Source organism: Marmota flaviventris, chromosome 1 (assembly GCF_047511675.1).
Source record: "Marmota flaviventris isolate mMarFla1 chromosome 1, mMarFla1.hap1, whole genome shotgun sequence".
In the NCBI taxonomy this organism is placed as follows: domain Eukaryota; kingdom Metazoa; phylum Chordata; class Mammalia; order Rodentia; family Sciuridae; genus Marmota; species Marmota flaviventris.
The window spans coordinates 29,707,091-29,725,700 of record NC_092498.1 but is presented as its reverse complement, the minus strand read 5'-3'; the positions used below and the strand labels follow the sequence as shown (position 1 = coordinate 29,725,700).

Below are 18,610 nucleotides of genomic sequence, written 5' to 3'. Positions count from 1 at the left end.
TTGGACACAACAGAACAGTCTTTAGTTGTAACATGGCAGGAGGCAATTTAGACTATAGCACAGATTCTGCATGTGAACTTGACTTTTGGCCTAGCTCCTGAGTTCTAAATCCATTTTGGGGATGGTGAGCTGCTGATACTGACTTTTTTTTTCCCCCCCAAGAAAGGTCATTTAAAAAACAAATACCAGGGCTGGGGCTGGGGCTCAGTGGCAGATCACTTGCCTAGCATGCATGAGGCACTGGGTTCTATCCTCAGCACCACATAAAAATAAACAAATAAAATAAAGGCATTCTGTCCATCTACTGCTACAATAAAATAAAAAAATAAATACCATATAAAAATACCACTGTTTCAGAAAAGAAAAATATTTGTAAGGGAGATGTAATATGATAATATAAATTTGAAATTAAAATTAGAATTGTTTTAGCCTTCATAAAACACTCAGAAAGATGAAGACTTTAGAACAGTCTGTAGGAAAAACTCTTTTTCACCATGTTCCTATGAGTTTGTTTCATCCTGTTTTCCTCTTTGTTCCTTCATCTGTTACTCTTTGCCTTTGGTCTTTCCCCCAGCCCTCAAATGTTTCCATATTTAAATCACACTTTCTTTTTCTTAATTTCATTACTTTAGTAGAGACTTGAGTCAACTATTGGAAGGCAGATGGGAGAAGCAAGTAGAGGAACAAGACACTCAGTCTGAGAAGCTAAGGTCCAGAAGGGCAGGAACTTTGTTTTGTTTTCCACTATATATAAAGGCTTGTAAGCCTGGAAGCAGGGCCTTAGAATGCAGGTGCTTGATAAATGTTAATTGAATAAATGAATAAAATACAGGCAAGGTATATACATTTCTTTTGTAATGCTCCATAAATAACAGAAAGGTATTAGTCATTGCTCTTACTAGAAGTAATGAGCACATTTCAAAAAATCATTGCAGAAATAGAAGAAAAATTCCAATTAATAACATACCATCTTAACCCAGCCATTACTCACTTTTATTGTTATTTCAATATTTTATAATATGTAATTATAGCATATCTGAACTCAGAAAAATTTGGATGGAATATGAAACTTATTTTCAGAAGAACCAATTTCCTTTATGCACAAGAGATCACAAAAACAAAGTTATACCTGTTACCTGATCTGAAGAAATGTTTTATAATCTGTCAGTGTAAGAGGGCATGTGGTATAAAACACAGAAGACATGCCCCATCTCTCTGTGTGGTCCTGGGAATTGAATCTCAGGCCTCAAGCATGCTAAACAAGCTCTTTGCCACTGAGCTACAGCCCCATCCCCAAAGCATACATTCTCTTGCTGGCTTCTAAAGGGTTTCAATGTTCCCATCTGTAACATGAGAAGACTGTGGCTCCATAGTCGCAAAGGCCTTCTTTAAGTATGGAACTTAATGATTCCTAAAATAGATTTTGTTTTACATTATGATTGTAAAGCAATTTATATACCTAAATTTATATATTTTTATGTAATGGTAAACGTTAATGCAGACATAGGAATCACTTCCACGTAGAAGTAGACTTTAGAAATGCACACAGGAGTCATTTCGAATTTTTTCAGTATCGATTTTTTTTAAACCTGGAGAAAAGCAGTAAGTAGTTTCACTTACTAGATAAACTGATTGTTAGTGACTCCATTCGCAAAGATAAATCTTCATCCTACAAACCAACAAAACAAAGTTAATTCAAAGTGACAACAAATATGAGAAATCTAAGCGGAAGATAAAACAGAATTGGTTCATTGATGAGAAACAGGTTGGCCTGTGGGTAGCTTCCGCCCTGTCACGCCCTCAAAACCGGCCCAGTCACGCCAATCCCGGCACTCACAACGGTCTCTTACCGCCCTCTGCAGGGCTCTTCAAGTCGGGCTACTGAGGACTAAAGCACGGCCGGCCGTCGGGGCGCAGGGCCGATGACGTCACATATGCGCGCAGCCCGAAGCAGGAAGTTAGTCTTCTCCACTTCCTCTCCTCGGTCCAGTTTAGGATTCCTGCCGCGGAAGTAGATGGCGTCTATGGTAATCCTTGCTACTGTGTACAGTTCAGGTGAGATGGGGGCTAGCCGGTTTTTGTTTTTGTTTGAAAGCGTGCCTGGGTGTCTTTGGTTTAAGCTCAACTCCTTGCCGAGCTTCCCTTGGGGGAATAAGAGGGATGAGAAGAGCCTCTGATGTGTCATTACTGTGGTTTTTGAGTGAAGAAAGATGAAGCGGGGTTCAAACTCTCTACGCAAACTAAGGGGTCTGGGTGCCCTTTTAGATTTTGTAATTTTAGAAGTAATACTTTTTAGGTTGTTGTACATGGGGGTTAAGACAATGTGTATGAAGCATTTAGCTCTGGTTTTACAAAATGTATTCGAGATTTCACTACCCTTCCCCATCACGTTAGTCGCATACTAGCAGTTTTCTTCTTAGTTGACTGAGAGATATTCAGTTTACATGAGGTAATGCATCTTACAGAAGTATCATGCGTTGTTCTTTATTATGAATTCTTGGCAGTGTTTTGCCGTTTCTTTTTTGGGGGGAGGGGGTGCCATGTATAGAAACAGTGATTTCTGCTTTTCTGGAGGGATGGAAAGTCCAATTAAGATCAGTAAGGGGAGAAATGCATTGTTCCAAAGAACTCCATATTTACTTAGCTTGCTGTGTCAAAAGAAGATCAGCTGGAATGTGTTGCCTTAGGGCCTGTGATTAGCCATTTTCATTAGAAGCCCCTTAATAGGCCAATTGTAGAGAAGAAGGGAACATAAATCCTCTTCTTTTTTTTAAAATATTTTTTTAGTTGTAGTTGGACACAGTGCCTTTATTTTATTTATTTAATTTATTTTTATGTGGTGCTGAGGATCGAACCCAGCGCTCTACCACTGAGCCACAAGCCCAGTCCCAATCCTCTTCTTTTATTTCTTAGACCTCACAAGTTACAAGTACAGAGATTTTCAGTGTGTTAAGTTTGAACATTAGCCCTTAATATATGGTTTTGAGAAATTGAATCAGTTTGAGAGAGAAATTGAAGACAATTATGAAATATTTATTATTTTTGTAATTTGTTGATTGAGGAAGTTAATAACTTAGGCTGTGTGAGTCACTATGACAAAATACATGAGAAAAGCAACTTAAAGGAGGAAAGATTTGTTTTGTTCATTGTTTCAGAGGTAAACCATGATCACTTGGCTCCATCACTGTGGGCTTGGAGTGAGGCAGAACATCATGACTGGGAGCACCTAGTGGAGAAAACTGCTCCTTAGAGCAGAGGAGGGTCTTGGAACAAAAATATGTCCTTCAAAAATACCCTTCCCCACACTGACTTATGTCTTCCAGCTAGGTCCTACCTCCTGAAGTTTCCACTACCTTCCAGAAACTGCCACCAGCTGGAGACCAACCCTTTAACACACGGGCCTTTGCTGGGGCGTTCCAGATCCAAATTGTAACAGGCTGTTTATTTACCTTGCTAGATATTATATGAGTACTTGACTGGAGAAGAGCTGCTAATGTAAAAATCATTGGTATTTTTGAAGTCTGATATTTTTTGTGTTATAAATTGAAAAATAAAGGTAACACAGTTTCCATTGCATAATTCACCCCTAGACCAGTTTAATTTGTTTACATTTTTTGTCTGATTGCAAAATAACATATACTCATTAAATAAATCATAATATTTCTGAAATGATAGAGCCCCCATTAATCTTTCAGAAATGTAATTTCACTTTTTCCTTTTGCTGTGTGTATTACTGTTTCTTTCCTTTAAAAGTATAATCCATTCTTATGCAGTTTACCACTGAGAATATCTTGGATATTTTTAATTGCATTAGGTATGCTACGATTTTCTTTAGCACCTGTATGGTATTATATCACATAGCATACCACAATTTGTTAAATAATTTTACTGTTGGTGGGCATTTGGGGTTCTTTTTGCTATAGCAAATGTTAGGATGGGCATACTTTTTTATAACAATATTGTTATATTTTTGTCATTTTTTCCCTTTGTTTAATTCTAAAGAAGTGGAAATGTTGAGTTAAAAGATGAACATTTAAAATTGTGATAGATGGGGCTAAATTATCCTCCAATAATAGTATTTGAGACTTTCCTGTTTTCTCATATGTTCACTAATGGTCAGTACTGTTAATTACCATTGATTTTCGGTTTAGCAGAGAACTGCTCATTCAGTTTTTGAGGTCACTATTTCATTTTAGTGTTATAATCCAGTTCATATTTCAGTTCTGTAATAATAAATTATTATCAAGTGATTCATTTCAGCAGTAAATATTTTAAGTTAAAGATTTGAGGGAAAACTATTTACGATGGGTAGATATCAGGAATATGAACCTTTCTGAAAGAAAGGACAGCTTAAGCAAAGATAGGGGGACTAGAATGGGTTCTGAGATCTGAGAGGTGATGATGCTAGGCAGTGAGTTTGATTGAAGATAATAGAAGAGATAGCTGGAAAAGTAGTTTGAACTAAGTGGTGAGGGCTTCGAAGGTGGAGTCTATTTTTTTTCTGAGAGGGAACTGAAAATGTCTTTAATTACAGAATGAGGGACATAATCAGATCTTTCTTTTACAAATATCAGTATTGTGGCAGTTTTGAGTGACTGGTGTAAGAAGCAAGTTAGTTAGCTGGTATGGCTTGGGGAAGAGAATATGAAGACTTTTAAGAGCATGAGAACAGAAAAAGGTAGAGAGATTGGAGTTCAGAGATGAAGATGAATCTACATGATTTGATGACGGTTGAGGAAGAGGAAGAAAGCAAAGTTCAATTAGATTTTTATCATGGGTGACTCTCTGAGTTTCACTCAAATAGATGAAATTACTTGTGAAAGATTTGTTACTTTTTAAAGACTCAGCATATATTTTCTCTTATTTTTGAATTGCTGTTAGAATTTCTGCTGAATGTTCTGTGCCTTGTTCAGCTCTGTTTATGTTAGTAGTACTTCAACTTGTACATACTATCAATAAAAAAGTTCACAAATAGTAATTCATACCTGTCTTATAGTGCCATTATGTTGTATACATTATACAACATGTAGAAGTGTACATTTTCAAAGGCTAAGACACGAATACATTAGAGTTTTATTATTTTTTCCCCCTACATTCCATTGGATTATCTTGCACCCTTCTGTAGAGATGTTGGTCTGATATCTAGCTGACAGTGTTCTGTCCCATTCTCCAGTAGAGGTCATCTTTGAGTGTGGAAGAGAGAACAGGCTGTTGAGCTGTGAAAGGTCGTCTTTATTCGTGAGTTAGAAGAAGGATCTTATTTCTGAATTTCTAAATTAATGCATTTTTGGAAGAAATGTTGTTATAGAATAGTATGTGGAGTTATGGAGAACTGAAGAATAGTAAGCTCAGTAGAGTTTAGATTTGTTTTTATTGTTTGATGTTTGCTTTGTGAATGCTTTGCCTTTGAGTTTGAATGTTACTTGAGTCTAAAGTTTTAGAATCTTTTCCTAGTTCTTTTGAGAATCTGTAGACTATGTGAGCCACAGAAATGTTTCTAGCATGTAGGCACAATCTAAGTTTTTGTTCAAATTGGAGTAATTGAAAAAACACATACAAAGAGGTTTTCATTGAAATTGATCCTAAAAGCAGTATGTTAAGCAAGAATTTTAGTGGTGGGTTGGAATTATTTATCTTTATTTTCTATTTTATGCATAATTGAGAGAAGGGGCAAAGGGACATGCCTCCTGTAAGTAAGATACCGTTGTAAGGAATTAGAAATCAAGAACTAAATTTGTTGCAGCCATATATTCTATTTTAAAAAATACTGCTTAAGCCTATATAACAGCTTGTCTCATGGAAGAGAGAACACTGGAATAGGTTACACTTTCTTGCTATAGCAGGCTCAAATTGTATCAGACAGTTTCAGTAATCTGTCATAGAGTGTTGCTTGCAAGCAGCCATATATTCTAAAAAAGAGAAAATAGTTTTTTTTTTTTTTTAATCTATGTGTTGTATGATTCAGAACTTAAGTAGTTTAGGAACAAATCTATGTGTTGTATGATTCAGAACTTAAGTAGTTTATAGGAACAAATCCTCTGATAGATTAAGAAATAGAAGAACGATTTTCTGTTGCTTTCCTAAAAAAATATTTCCTGTGAATGAAGGTGCTCATTTAATAGGGACCTATGATTATAATCATATATAAGTTCGTAGTTATTAAGGTTTTATGGGGCTCGGGATGTGGCTCAAGTGGTAGCGTGCTTGCCTGGCATGCGTGAGGCACTGGGTTCTATCCTCCGCAGTACATAAAATAAAATAAAATAAAAATACTGTGTCCACCTAAAACTAAAAAAATAAAAAATAAATATTAAAAAAAGGTTTTAATCCCATGATAGAAGCTGAAAGTGTTGTCAAACAGGTGTAGACAGTCCTGGGTTAGTCTTGTGTAATATGGTGATAGGGTAGAGGAAAATGGTAAAAATTGCATTTGAATGTTTATATAAAGCTGGGCACATTGGCTTATTCCTGTAGTCCCAGCTATTTGGGAAGCTGAGGCAGGAGGATCACTTGAACTTGGGAATTTGAGCAATATAGAGAGGTCTCATTGTGGAGTATGTGGATTAATTATCACAACTAGATTTTGTGTGTATTTATGTGCATGTGTGCTAGAGATTGAAAACCCAGGGCCTCATACATGCTAAGCAGGTACTCTATAACTGAGGTACACACCCAGGTCCCTAACTGCATATTTTTGAACATAAAAATTGTTTTAAATTGTTGCATTACAACCAAGGGGACAATCAGGTAAAGTGAATGAGATGGATATTAGAATCAGGAGCTGTTGACCAGAGGTCTGTATATGGTAAGAATTAAAGCTATAAAGCCTGCATGGATTTCAAGGATAGCATAAATCCAGTAAAATATATTTAGCTAGAAATCAGATAATCTGAGGTATTGGCTTTCAGGGCTGGATTTAGAAGTTGAAAATAGGAGACCAGAGGCAAAGAAGCCTGGTATCTAAGGGCAGGGAAAGATCAAACACCTGGGAAGTTGGAAGACAAGGCAGAAATGAAAATGTCATTTATTAGGAATAAACCAAAGGTTTAGAAACCAGGAGGACAAAGTAGAGATGGAGAAGGACTCCTGGTTTTGGGTAGAGAAGGCAAGTAAGGTCAAATAGAGAAAGAAAGAAAGAAAAAAAAAAAAGAATAATTCTAGGGCAGTGATGGTGCCATCACATTCTTCTTTATGTTAAAAATGATAGCAGCCTTGGGTTACAGATAACCAACAGAAGCAGTGAGCTAGAGAGTGAAGAGTGCTGAATTATTACCATTAGCACCAGGAGAGCTAAAAGTATAGGTATTTTCTTATAAAAAGGACCGTGATGCTTGTAGGATGATAATATGGTCATTTAGTTACTTAATGCAGATATTTGTGTAATTTTATGTGTTATTTTATGCAGCTTTCCAAAAGGTTTGGGATACCTGACCATTATGACATCAAGAAACCTCTGGTATATGAGAAGTAACTTTTTCTTTGGTTCAAGATGTTGGATGATTCGCTATTCAGCAGAAATCCTCAAATCAGTTTCATTTAGGCTTTTTGGTGTGACATGTAATAATGGAGACAATGAGCCTTTGGAGAATGAGGACCTATTGAACAACTTACTTACTATGGGAGTTGATATTGACATGGCAAAGAAACGACAGCCTGGAGTTTTTAATAGAATGGTTACGAATGAGCAGGACCTAAAGATGTTCCTTTTGTCCAAAGGAGCTAGCAAAGAAGTGATTGCTAGCATCATATCAAGATATCCACGAGCTATAACACGCACTTCTGAAAGTCTTTCAAAACGGTGGGATCTGTGGAGAAAGATTATGACATCAGACCTTGAAATTGTAAATATTTTGGAACGTTCTCCTGAATCCTTTTTTCGGTCCAATAACAATATAAATTTAGAAAATAATATAAAGTTCCTCTACTCAGTTGGATTGTCCCAGAAATGCCTGTGTCGATTATTAGCCAATGCCCCTCGCACCTTTTCCAATAGTCTTGATTTGAATAAACAGATGATTGAAGTTTTGCAGGAAGTCTGTTTGTTCTTGGGTCACAATAATCCCACAGATTTTGTCAGGAAGATAATTTCTAAAAATCCTTTCATCTTAATTCAGAGCACCAAACGGGTGAAAGCTAACATTGAATTTTTACAGTCAACTTTCAACTTGAACAAGGAAGAACTGCTGCAACTGCTATGTGGTCCAGGAGCTGGAATTCTAGACCTTTCTACAGAATGTGCCAAAAGAAATTATACAAATATCAAAGAGAAGCTGTTTTCTCTTGGATGTACTGAAGAAGAGGTACAGAAATTTGTCTTAAGCTACCCGGATATGATGTTCTTGGCAGATAAAAAGTTTAATGATAAAATAGACTGCCTCATAGAAGAAAAAATTAGTATTTTACAAATAATTGAAAGTCCTCGGGTTCTGGATTCAAGCATAAGTACTTTAAAAAGTCGAATCAAAGAATTGGTACATGCTGGCTATAACTTGAATGTCTCTAACATTGCTCTTCTATCTTGGAGTCAAAAAAGATTTGAAGCTAAACTGGAAAAAATTAAACGGCTAGAACAGTGCCTGGGGAGTTAAAAAAAAAAAAAAAAAAGTCTTGGGGCTGGGGTCATGGCTCAGTGGTAGAGTGCTTGCCTAGCATGTGTGAATCACTGTGTTCGATCCTCATACCACATAAAATAAATAAATAAGGTATTGTGTCCATCTACAACTGAAAAAATATTTGTTAAAAAATTCTTATAATGTATTTATATTATTTAATTTTGAATTTGATTTCTTCACCACAAACATATATGTAATAATCCTTTGGGTATTTTATTTTAAAAGTTCATAAGAACTCAATATTGGCATGCTTAAGTGTAGTCTTCCTAACTACTACTGTATTTTGAATTAATGGCTGCTATATAGTAATGGTAGTTCCTGAATGCCATGTAAAACAAATGCAGAAAATAAGCTTTTGTGGTTTCTGTTTGGATTGAAAAATCAACAGATTTGGGCTGGAGATAGAGCTCAGTGGTAGAGTGCTTGCCTAGAATTCATAAGGTCACGTCCAACACTGATCCCCAGCATAGAAAAAAGAAATTGACATTCATTCAAATAGTCTTCTTCCCTCATGGTTTTGAATGGCAAGCTATTTCTTCTGTTATTCCAGTGCAATTAATTATGATTCATCAGTAAAAGTCTGACAGAATAGAAAGGAGGGATTTTCTCGGTTCCAAATTCCATATTTTCTGTTCAAACCATTAGTGTGTCTCCCAACCTAGGATTTACCATGAGTTTGTCCTGACAAGGGCAACTATGGTAGATAGAAGAATAATGGCCACCTAAAGGTCCCCAGAAACCATGAGTATGTTATAGTGCAATGGGTTTTGTAGATGTGATTAAGTTAAATATGATTAAGTTAAGGGTCTTGAGATGGGGAGGTTATCTTGATTAATTGGGATGGGCTCAGTGGAATCACAGGATCCCAAAAAGTGGAAAAGAGAGGCAAATAGGAGGTCAAAGTGGTGGAATGTAGAAACACTTGACCACTTTTGCTGGCTTTGAAGGAGGAAGAAGCCATGAGGCAAGGAATGCAGGTGGCCTATAAAAAATGGAAAAGGCAAGGAAACGGGTTCTGCCCTGGGGCCCTTAGAAAGAAGTGCAGGGCTGCTGGCACCTTGATATTAGCCCAGGGAGAGCAGTATCAAACTTCTGATGTGCAGAACCATCAGAATAAATTTGTGTTATTTTAAACCAGTGAGTTTTTGATAACTTGTTACAGCAGCAAATAGGTTAATAACTGATTAGTTGTATTTAAAGGAGGATGTCACAAAATGTGGTCTTTTTATCATTTCTTTATGTCTTCCTCTTATAAGAGTAAATTATATTAAAATTTACTTCTCTGGAATTTCTAATGTTAGTGTTTATGACTTCTAAATGTGTTGATAAAAAGCTAAGTGTAAATATCTAAATAAAGGAATATTTTTGCCTAATGAATGTAGTTTAAAGAAATGGTGGTCATGTATATTTATATTTTGTTGGCATTTCATTTAATATAAATAAACAGGAATTTCTGGAGGCATTGACTTAAAAATGACAAATTAGATCATGACTATATTTTGAACATATTCATAATCTAGCTCTGATAGCAACTGAGAGGAGGAACAAGTTTTATGACTAATTACTTTAGATTATTTTCCAAAGTAATTTGGTTTCTAAATATGGGTTTTGAATTGAGTCACATAACTTCATGGTATTTGCTATCATTAATGCCTCAAAACAACAACAAAAACCCACCCCACTAATTTGTACCATTGGTAGAAACAAAGTGCCTGCTTTCCCAAAGCCATTTATATGTATTGTAATGATCTCCAGTAAGGTATTTGGTAGCAAGCTTGGCATAATTTAGAAACCATGATCTTTGTAGAGACATTTCTTCAGAGTGATATATCTTTAACTTTGTGTAAATAATTCACTAAACTTGTTTTCTTATAAAATTAAAAACCGTGCAGAGTTGGTAAAAATCAATGTATATAAGGTATGTAAGATTTCTTGTACATAATAGCTGTTCAGTCAAGGATAAGAAAAATAAGTTACAGTAGTATTTTTTTTAAAAAACAGCTTTATTGATATCTAATTCATATACCATGTAATTTATTAATTTATATAATTCAAGGTTTCAAAAATATCTATTCATTTAAATTATACAATTTAAGATAGCGCATATGATCATTACTACATTATAATTTTTAGAATTTGTATCCTCTAAAAGAAACTGGTACCCATGGGCAGCCAATCTTGTTTTCCCCCTTCCAGCCTCATAGCACTAAGCAAAACCTAAATCTTGGTGTCTTTATAAGTTTGCTTTTCTGGACATTATATATAAATGGAATCATACGTACATAATTTCGTGACCACTTTCACCTAATCTTTTTAAGTTTCATTCATGTAGCTCATATCAGCATTCCTTTTTATTGCCAAATAGTGTTCTATTCTATGGATACAATAGTATTGCTGGGAATTAAATTTATTGTTATGGCTTGAAACACAAAGTATTAATTAATTAATTAATTATCTTTGGAGTTGTATGGAAGAATTTCCCAAGGTATCTCTCTTGGGAATCTTTTTTTTTTTTTTTTTTTTTTTTAAAGAGAGAGTGAGAGAGAGGGGGAGAGAGAGAGAATTTTTTTTTAATATTTATTTTTTAGTATTTGGCAGACACAACATTTTTGTATGTGGTGTTGAGGATCGAACCCGGGCCGCACTCATGCCAGGCGAGCGCGCTACCGCTTGAGCCACACCCCCAGCCCTCTCTTGGGAATCTTAACAAATTTATATGGAACTTGAGGGAGATGGGCAGAGAAGGTAAAAGTTTTTTGGCATAAGCAGGTCATGGGGATTTCACCTGGGTTGAGAGAAATTGTATAGCAACAATAGTTGCAAGTGCCCAAGGAGAATGTAGGATGAACAGAAATATAATACAACACTTGATCATTTTAAAAGTAACATTTTTTTGTCAGAAGTGAAAGGAAAATCCATGTTAATAGGAAAATAAATCACAAAAAAGAAGGAAAAAATCTCCAGAGATAATATTTTGGTGGCTCTTCCTATTGTTTTTCTTTGCAGAACTTATCTGTACCTAGATGTAATATGAGTAGGTATGTAGTATATATATTTAAGTTGATATTGGACTATTATAGTTTTTTCTTGTCCTAATAAATCCTAAACATATTACATAATTTTCAGTATTAAAGGATCAAGTAAGTATTCACCTGTTAACATGGTTTTTAATGGTTGTATGATGAAATTCTGTTGCTGGATAAACTGTAATTTCTCAATCTCTCACCATTGTGCAGAGCAAATGAATTTTAGTAATATTTTAAACATCTCATCTGGATTATTTTAACATTCCATAGGTTATACTGTCATTTTTAATCCATTGGCATTCTTTATAAATTAGAAGTTTATTCTAGAAAATATAAAGGTTTAATATTGCATTATTGTACTGTTCTCTAAATGTCAGTTTCACAAAACCATTTTTTAAAAATTTTAATTTGTTATATATGACAACACAATGCATTACAATTCATATTACACATATAAAGCACAATTTTTCATATCTCTGATCACACAGTTGTTGTAAAGGCTTATTTAAAAGCTTTTGACTTGTATCTTTTTGGTAAAAATCATCATAAAGGTTTCACTTAGTTAATGCATTTTGATAAATGTAACTGCATGGGTGAATCTCAAATTATGCAGGAGCCAGAGTATGAAATGTGAAAGGAGGCAGAGTATAATCTATATAATTACATTTATATGAAATGTAAATTTCATAGAAAATTCTCACCCATCTGTAATGACAGAAAGCAGATCATTGTTAGGGGATCAGGGTGTTTGGATGGGAAAGGATACTTTGGAGGGACTACATAGAAGCACAAGGACACTTTTGGGAGCGATGTATATATTCATTGTTTTGATTGTGGTGCTGGTTTTGTGATTGTATACATATGTCAAAACATCAAATTAGATGGTTTTAAAAATTTTATTATTATTTTTGTGGTGCTGGGGATTGAAACCAGGGCCTTATGCAGGTGAGGCAAGCACTCTACCAATTGAGCTATATCCCCAGCCCTCAAATTATATGTTTTAAATATGTATGCTTTAGTATACTTCATTTATACCTCAGTGAAGTTGAACAATTCATTCGCTTCATACTGATTTAAAGTTCTGTCATTATGCTGGGTATGGTAGCACGTGCCTGAAATCCCAGTGACTAGTGAGGCTGGGGAAGGAGGATCACAAGTTTGAGGTTAGCCTTGGTAACTTATCAAGAACCTGTTTCAAAATAAAAATATTAAAAAATAAACTAAAAATAGGGTAAGGATGTGACTTAGTGGTAGATTGTCCTTGGGTTCAATCCTCAGTACCATACAAAAATTATTTTAAAAGTTCCATCATTATCTGATAATAGATTAAATGTCTCTGTGTGCATGTTTCTGTATCTTCTTCAACTATCTTAATCAAATATATTTGAATTTATATTTCTATGTCATATCAAGAATTAAACAGTATTAGTAAAGATATTGGGAGACTGTGGAAGCCATCTTGAAAAAATATTGATTGATTTATACTTGTTTACCAGGATAAACTCCCCCCAAAGCAGCTATGAGTCCAGAGGTTTTCCTTACCTTGGCCTTATCCTGAATGACCTATACTCAAGTTAAGCCTTGGCATGAATTAGGTGCAGGGCTCCTTTTCATTCTAGGGGATTTCCTGGACCTTGATTAGGACCAATGGGATGGAATTTACATGGAAAGCAGGTGCACCTTTTTTTGCTCTCACTATTCCTGGATTTCAGATAAAGTTAGACTTTGATCTTTCTGTCCCATGAAAGCAAGAGCTCGCTCGCTCGCTCTCTCTCGCGCGCTCTCTCTCTCTCTCCCTCCCTCCCCCCCCTCTCTCTCTTTAAATGTGGATGATTTACCTTTTATTTTAAAAAGAATTTTTCCAAAATACATTTTGATATTAGTTTTCATTGCAAAATAATACATGCTTGCTACCACATATTCAAATAATACAGAAATGAATAAATTAAAAAGTGAAAGCTGGTCCCTGCCATTCTCCAACCTTTTAAAACTTACAAAATTCAATATATATTCATTATAGAAAGTTTGGAAGACACATAAGTAAAATGAAGAAAATTGATCCCCCAGTGACACCTCACAAAGACAGCTACTATTATTAACATTTTGATATATTTTCAGTGCTTATGGATATAAGAAAATTTTTGTCATAATTGTCTTAGAGACTCACATACACACACACACAAATAGCATAGACCATCTGAGGAAAAATTGGAAAATAAAGATATACTAACAAAAATATTTAAACACCAAACTTTCACCACCCAATGATAATCACTTAATATTCTGGTGTGTGTCCTTACAGATTGACATCTTTTTATTTACACATAGATATGCACATATGCGAACATAGAATCATTCTAGACATACTATTTTATAATTTTCAGTTTATAATACTTTGTGACATCTTTCCATTTTTTCCCTTTTTAATTGATTTTTTAAAAATAAATGACAGCAGAATGCATTAACAATTCTTACTACACATATACAGCACAATTTTCATATCTCTGGTTGTATATAAAGTATGTTGACACCAATTCGTGTCTTCATACATGTACTTTGGATAATGATGTGTACATTCCACCATCATTGCTAATCCCCTGCCTCCTCCCTTTTCCCTCCCACCCCTCGATGAAAATTGAACAATTGTTTTTGTTGGAGTTCAGATGTTTCTCAGCTTCTCTTCTCAGCAGTTAGGTGGTGTTGGAGTTTGATGCTAGCCCCACCCTCAGGGTAGTTGTGTTTGCTAGGGTGAGAGGGTTAGTCCTGGAGGCAGAACTCCTGAAGGTGGGGTTTAAGCTTTGGAATGCTCTGGTCTCTTTGTTGGGAGTCTTTTGGTCTGGAGATTTTAAGTCAGTGCACTTCCAAGGCCTAGCAATTGTTTGTCCATGATGGAAGACTGCACCCCAGGAAACTCCTTTGGGTTCTGCTTATGTGGTTTAGGAGTCTGTTCTTAGCCCACTGTTTTGCTTGCAGACCCCACTATTTATGGTCTGTAATTCAGTCTCTGAAATTGATCTTTCTCTCCCCCACCCTTTCAAATTCCTGATCAGGTGCTTCTCTCCCAGCTGGTCCTGCATATTCCTATTGTCGCGACCCCTTGCCCGCAAGGAAGACGCAACTCCGAAATCTTCTCTCAGTAGTTTATTCGGGCCCTTGATATTTATTATTCTTTCTTCTTCTCCCTCTCCCGGATGCCCTCCCAGCCTTAATAAAGCATCCCAAGCCCCAATGCAAAGCTGCCGCGTGGAACTTTCTCACAGGGTGGTGAAAAATCATGTGCCAACTCCCTCAGATAAGGAGTTGTTTGTCACATACCACAGCGGAGCCAGCGCCATCTCGTAATGGCGACCATAGTCTGCAGAAACGGCAGAAGCGGCTCACCACAGTTCCCCCTTTCTGTTTTATTAAAACAATACAGGCGAGAGTAGAGGTCCTATCCCACTGTGCAGAAGTGGCTGCATAGTATGGCTCAGTCCTAAGGAGGGCCCTTCCCCAGATCCGAGGCCATATCAGCCGACGCCTTTTTTCGTGGGGCGGGGCGTGGACGCGTCTAACCCGCATGCAATAGGACATGCTCTCCTTGAGGTCCACGTCAAGGATCACTCAAGTGCAGTGCCTTGCCTCGCATCCTGTATCGTGACGATGGTGGACGAAGGGGGATAGCTGAGGCTGAACTGTGGCTGTATTAATGACAAACAAGTTGACAGCACCCTGAAAGAAAGGCACGGACTTTAAAGCGATAGTAAAGCACTAGTGTGGAAACCCATCTGCATGCAATGGCAGCAAGACCAGCAGAGTGCAAGGGCTTTCCAACACTAAGAGAATAACAAGGAAAGTCATGTCGATCCCAGTGCAATGTTATAATAACTTGGGGTGCAACGACCATGACAAAGGTTTACTGTTTAAGATGCGCAAGCCAGACTTGAGGTGAGTTGCCATTTTCTAAAGCTGCAAGAGCTTGTATGATCATAGCCTTTTCTTGTGCATGGCGAGTTTTAAGGCAACAGAGAAACCACAAACAAAGTATAACACTGAAGCAACACATTGCACCAAAAATGCCTACTCCCACCCACTCTTTGAAGAAGGAAAAAGCAGAAGATATCCAATCGGTGAATTGACCCAAAGTCACTGGTTCGACACGGGTACTGTTCAAGACAGCAATCTGAGTTAGTTGAGACTGGATCATGTCTTCCGCTGCCATGGACCAATTTCCGGCCAAATATTCGCCAATGATGCGGGAGGCATTCCTGGAATCATTAAATCTGACAGAGGTTATGCATAAATGTGCACGTTGATCAACACAACCCAAAAGCACTAAGTCAGCCAATTCTTCTACCTGAGCTTGGAGTAAATCTATCCTTTGGTTGGCAGCTAAAATCCCTGACAAAATATGTTGATTAATTGAATTTTGGGATTCAAGTATGGTGGAAGTTTGTTGAACAACTTGATTAATAGTGGCAGCAGTTTGTACTTGACTGGCCATGGCTACTCCAGCTGTAACTGCTGCAGCAGCAGACACCGCCACAGCTGTCACTATAGCTGCCGTAATTCCAAAATCTCTACGGACTCTAAGTAGTTCAACAATGGGGAATTTATCTGGGTCCGCAGTGACTGGGATTGGGACAAAGGTTGGAATTTTCATAACCACTGCTACAGTCCAAGAACCATTCCAACACTCAGATAAGAGACAGGTAACACTAGAACAATCCAGCATCCCCGATGAGGTATTATTAGCCAAAAGGAGCAAGAACGGGGATTGGACGCAGACCATTGCAGGAGGCAATGTAGCATTATGTAGCAAAGAGTTGAGCGAAACAGATGTGAGCCTATTACCTCGTTCACTTTTCCTAACAGTGCCAGAAACATTAGCCAGCCAGGTTTTGGCTCCTAGCAATTGAGCCAATGCAGAAATATCAGCTGAAGCCCCCTTCTCATTGGAAATCAGCCATTGAAACCAGGACCAACCTACTCCTGTAGAGGAGTTGGCACTATGGTTAAAATTATAAACATACCTCTTAAGAGAGGGGGAAAAGGAGAAACCCTTAGTAACTTGAAGTTTCTCCCAAGAATGATCCTGACAAGGCGTAAATGTTGGGGGGAAACCAAGATTAGGGGTACAGTAAGGAGAGGCCTTGAAATGAGTGGCATTGTAAGTACTATTAGAAGAAGGAGGCACTGGGATTAGTACCTTGGAGATCATAGCCAAGGTAGTTATGTTTAAAGCAGAGCTATTTACAGGGGTCCCTGAACCTGATTGCTTCCCCGAAACTACTTGGCTCAGTACAGCATTAATAATACTCCCTGAGACCTGATTGGACCGCAATGGGTCCTCCCAGTTAGTCAGATTTTTGGTCTTAAGGCTAATGCAATTAGCGTTTCCAAGGCTGAAACAAAAAACTCCTGTGAGATTAACCTGAGATCGATTAAAAATGCTTTCCACGTCCCCTCTAGGAGAGGAACAGGGAGCAGACATCTCACATGAGGTAGAGAAAAGAGTGGGGAGGACACTAGAACTACCATGAACCGGCATCGGTATTGGCCAAGCCCGTGCCACTGCCCACCACTGCATTGGTGTCGTCTGTGCCATCGGCACCAGCACCAGAACCAGAGCACGTAGCAGAGTGAAGATCCTCATCACAGGGTTGCTGTGGTATCTCTTGTTGCTGGTCGGTTGATGTCAAGACTCTTCTTGTCAGGCGTTCAGGGACCCACAACGGCTCCGTGCGATCCTGGGGAAAAACACATACAGATCCTCGTGCCCATGTCAGCACGGGGTCGGGGCCGTTCCATTGGCCTGTAAGAACATCCTTCCACTTAACATAACCAATCACAGAGGGCTGAGGGGACACATGTCTATCAGCCACAGAGTGACCATGAATATCCAAATTTAAAAAATTAATGGTAAAGAGAGCTAAGGACAGGCGTTCTTTAGGAGTGTGTTCAGCTCCTATTCCCCCTTTTTGTTTTTGTAAAGTTTCCTTTAAGGTGCGATGAGCACGCTCAACAATGCCTTGTCCTTGAGGATTGTAAGGCAGACCATGAGTAAGTTGCACTCCCATGGTAGAACAAAAGGATGTAAATTGTCTGCCAGTATAAGCAGGTCCATTATCAGTCTTAAGGGATGCAGGAGCACCCCATGCTGCCCATGCTTCTAGGCAATGAGTGATAACATTACGTGCCTTCTCTCCCGACAAAGCAGAGGCATGAATAACTCCAGAGCACGTATCAACAGAAACATGTACATACTTGAGGTTACCAAAGTCAGGTATGTGCGTCACATCCATTTGCCAGACAACCAATGGTTTTAATCCCCGTGGGTTCACTCCATAAGTAGGGGGATGAAGAAATGTGACACAATGGGGACATTGTAATACTATCTGACGAGCATCCGCTCTTGAAATGGAAAAACGCCTGCGCAGCGTTAAAGCATTAACATGGAAATTTTGGTGAAATAATTTAGCCCCCTCTAAGGAGGAAGCCAAGCATATCAACTGGCCTCTAGTGGCTGAGTCCGCACAGGCATTACCCTGTGATAACGGACCAGGAAGAGAAGTATGAGCCCGTATGTGCATTGGATAAAAGGGAGCAGTGCGGCTACAGATAAGTTGTTGAAGCTGATTAAAGTAAGCAGATACATTATGGGCATTACTAATAGCTCCCACGGCCTCCAGGACTTTGAGTGCTTGTACCACATAAATGGAGTCCGAGATAAGATTAAAAGGAAAAGAACACTGTTTAAAAACCTCAATAACAATTTGCAATTCAACCCATTGTGGATTACCAGGAGCAAATTGATGCTGAACAGGGGGAGAATCATTAATTACATAAGCTCCCATTCCAGACTTGGAACCATCAGTGAAAATATTAACAGCCCCCGGAATTGGATTGGGTGAAGTTACCTTAGGGAAAATGATAGGATGTTCTTTAACAAAATGGAGTAATGGATGGGAAGGGTAATGATTATCAATAGCC

At 37.6% G+C, this 18,610-nt stretch overlaps 1 protein-coding gene and 1 non-coding gene across 2 annotated transcripts; one reads left to right on the top strand and one right to left on the bottom strand.

Annotated features, from left to right (window-relative positions):
• Window positions 1-1,961: 1,961 nt before the first annotated feature.
• On the top strand, window positions 1,962-9,985 carry LOC139705756 (transcription termination factor 1, mitochondrial-like). The gene is made up of 2 exons (XM_071612187.1): window positions 1,962-2,055; window positions 7,406-9,985. Exon 2 carries the CDS (start codon window positions 7,437-7,439, stop codon window positions 8,586-8,588), a length of 1,152 nt encoding a protein of 383 aa, XP_071468288.1. The 5' UTR covers window positions 1,962-2,055; window positions 7,406-7,436; the 3' UTR covers window positions 8,589-9,985.
• On the bottom strand, window positions 5,767-5,892 carry LOC139702939 (small nucleolar RNA SNORA28). The gene has a single exon (XR_011705509.1). It is a non-coding gene; the product is annotated as a small nucleolar RNA SNORA28 (small nucleolar RNA).
• Window positions 9,986-18,610: the final 8,625 nt, after the last annotated feature.

What these genes read in the sequence shown, in the direction of transcription:
- LOC139705756 (XM_071612187.1), top strand. Translation starts at nt 7,437, where the DNA reads ATGACATCAAGAAACCTCTGGTATATGAGAAGTAACTTTTTCTTTGGT.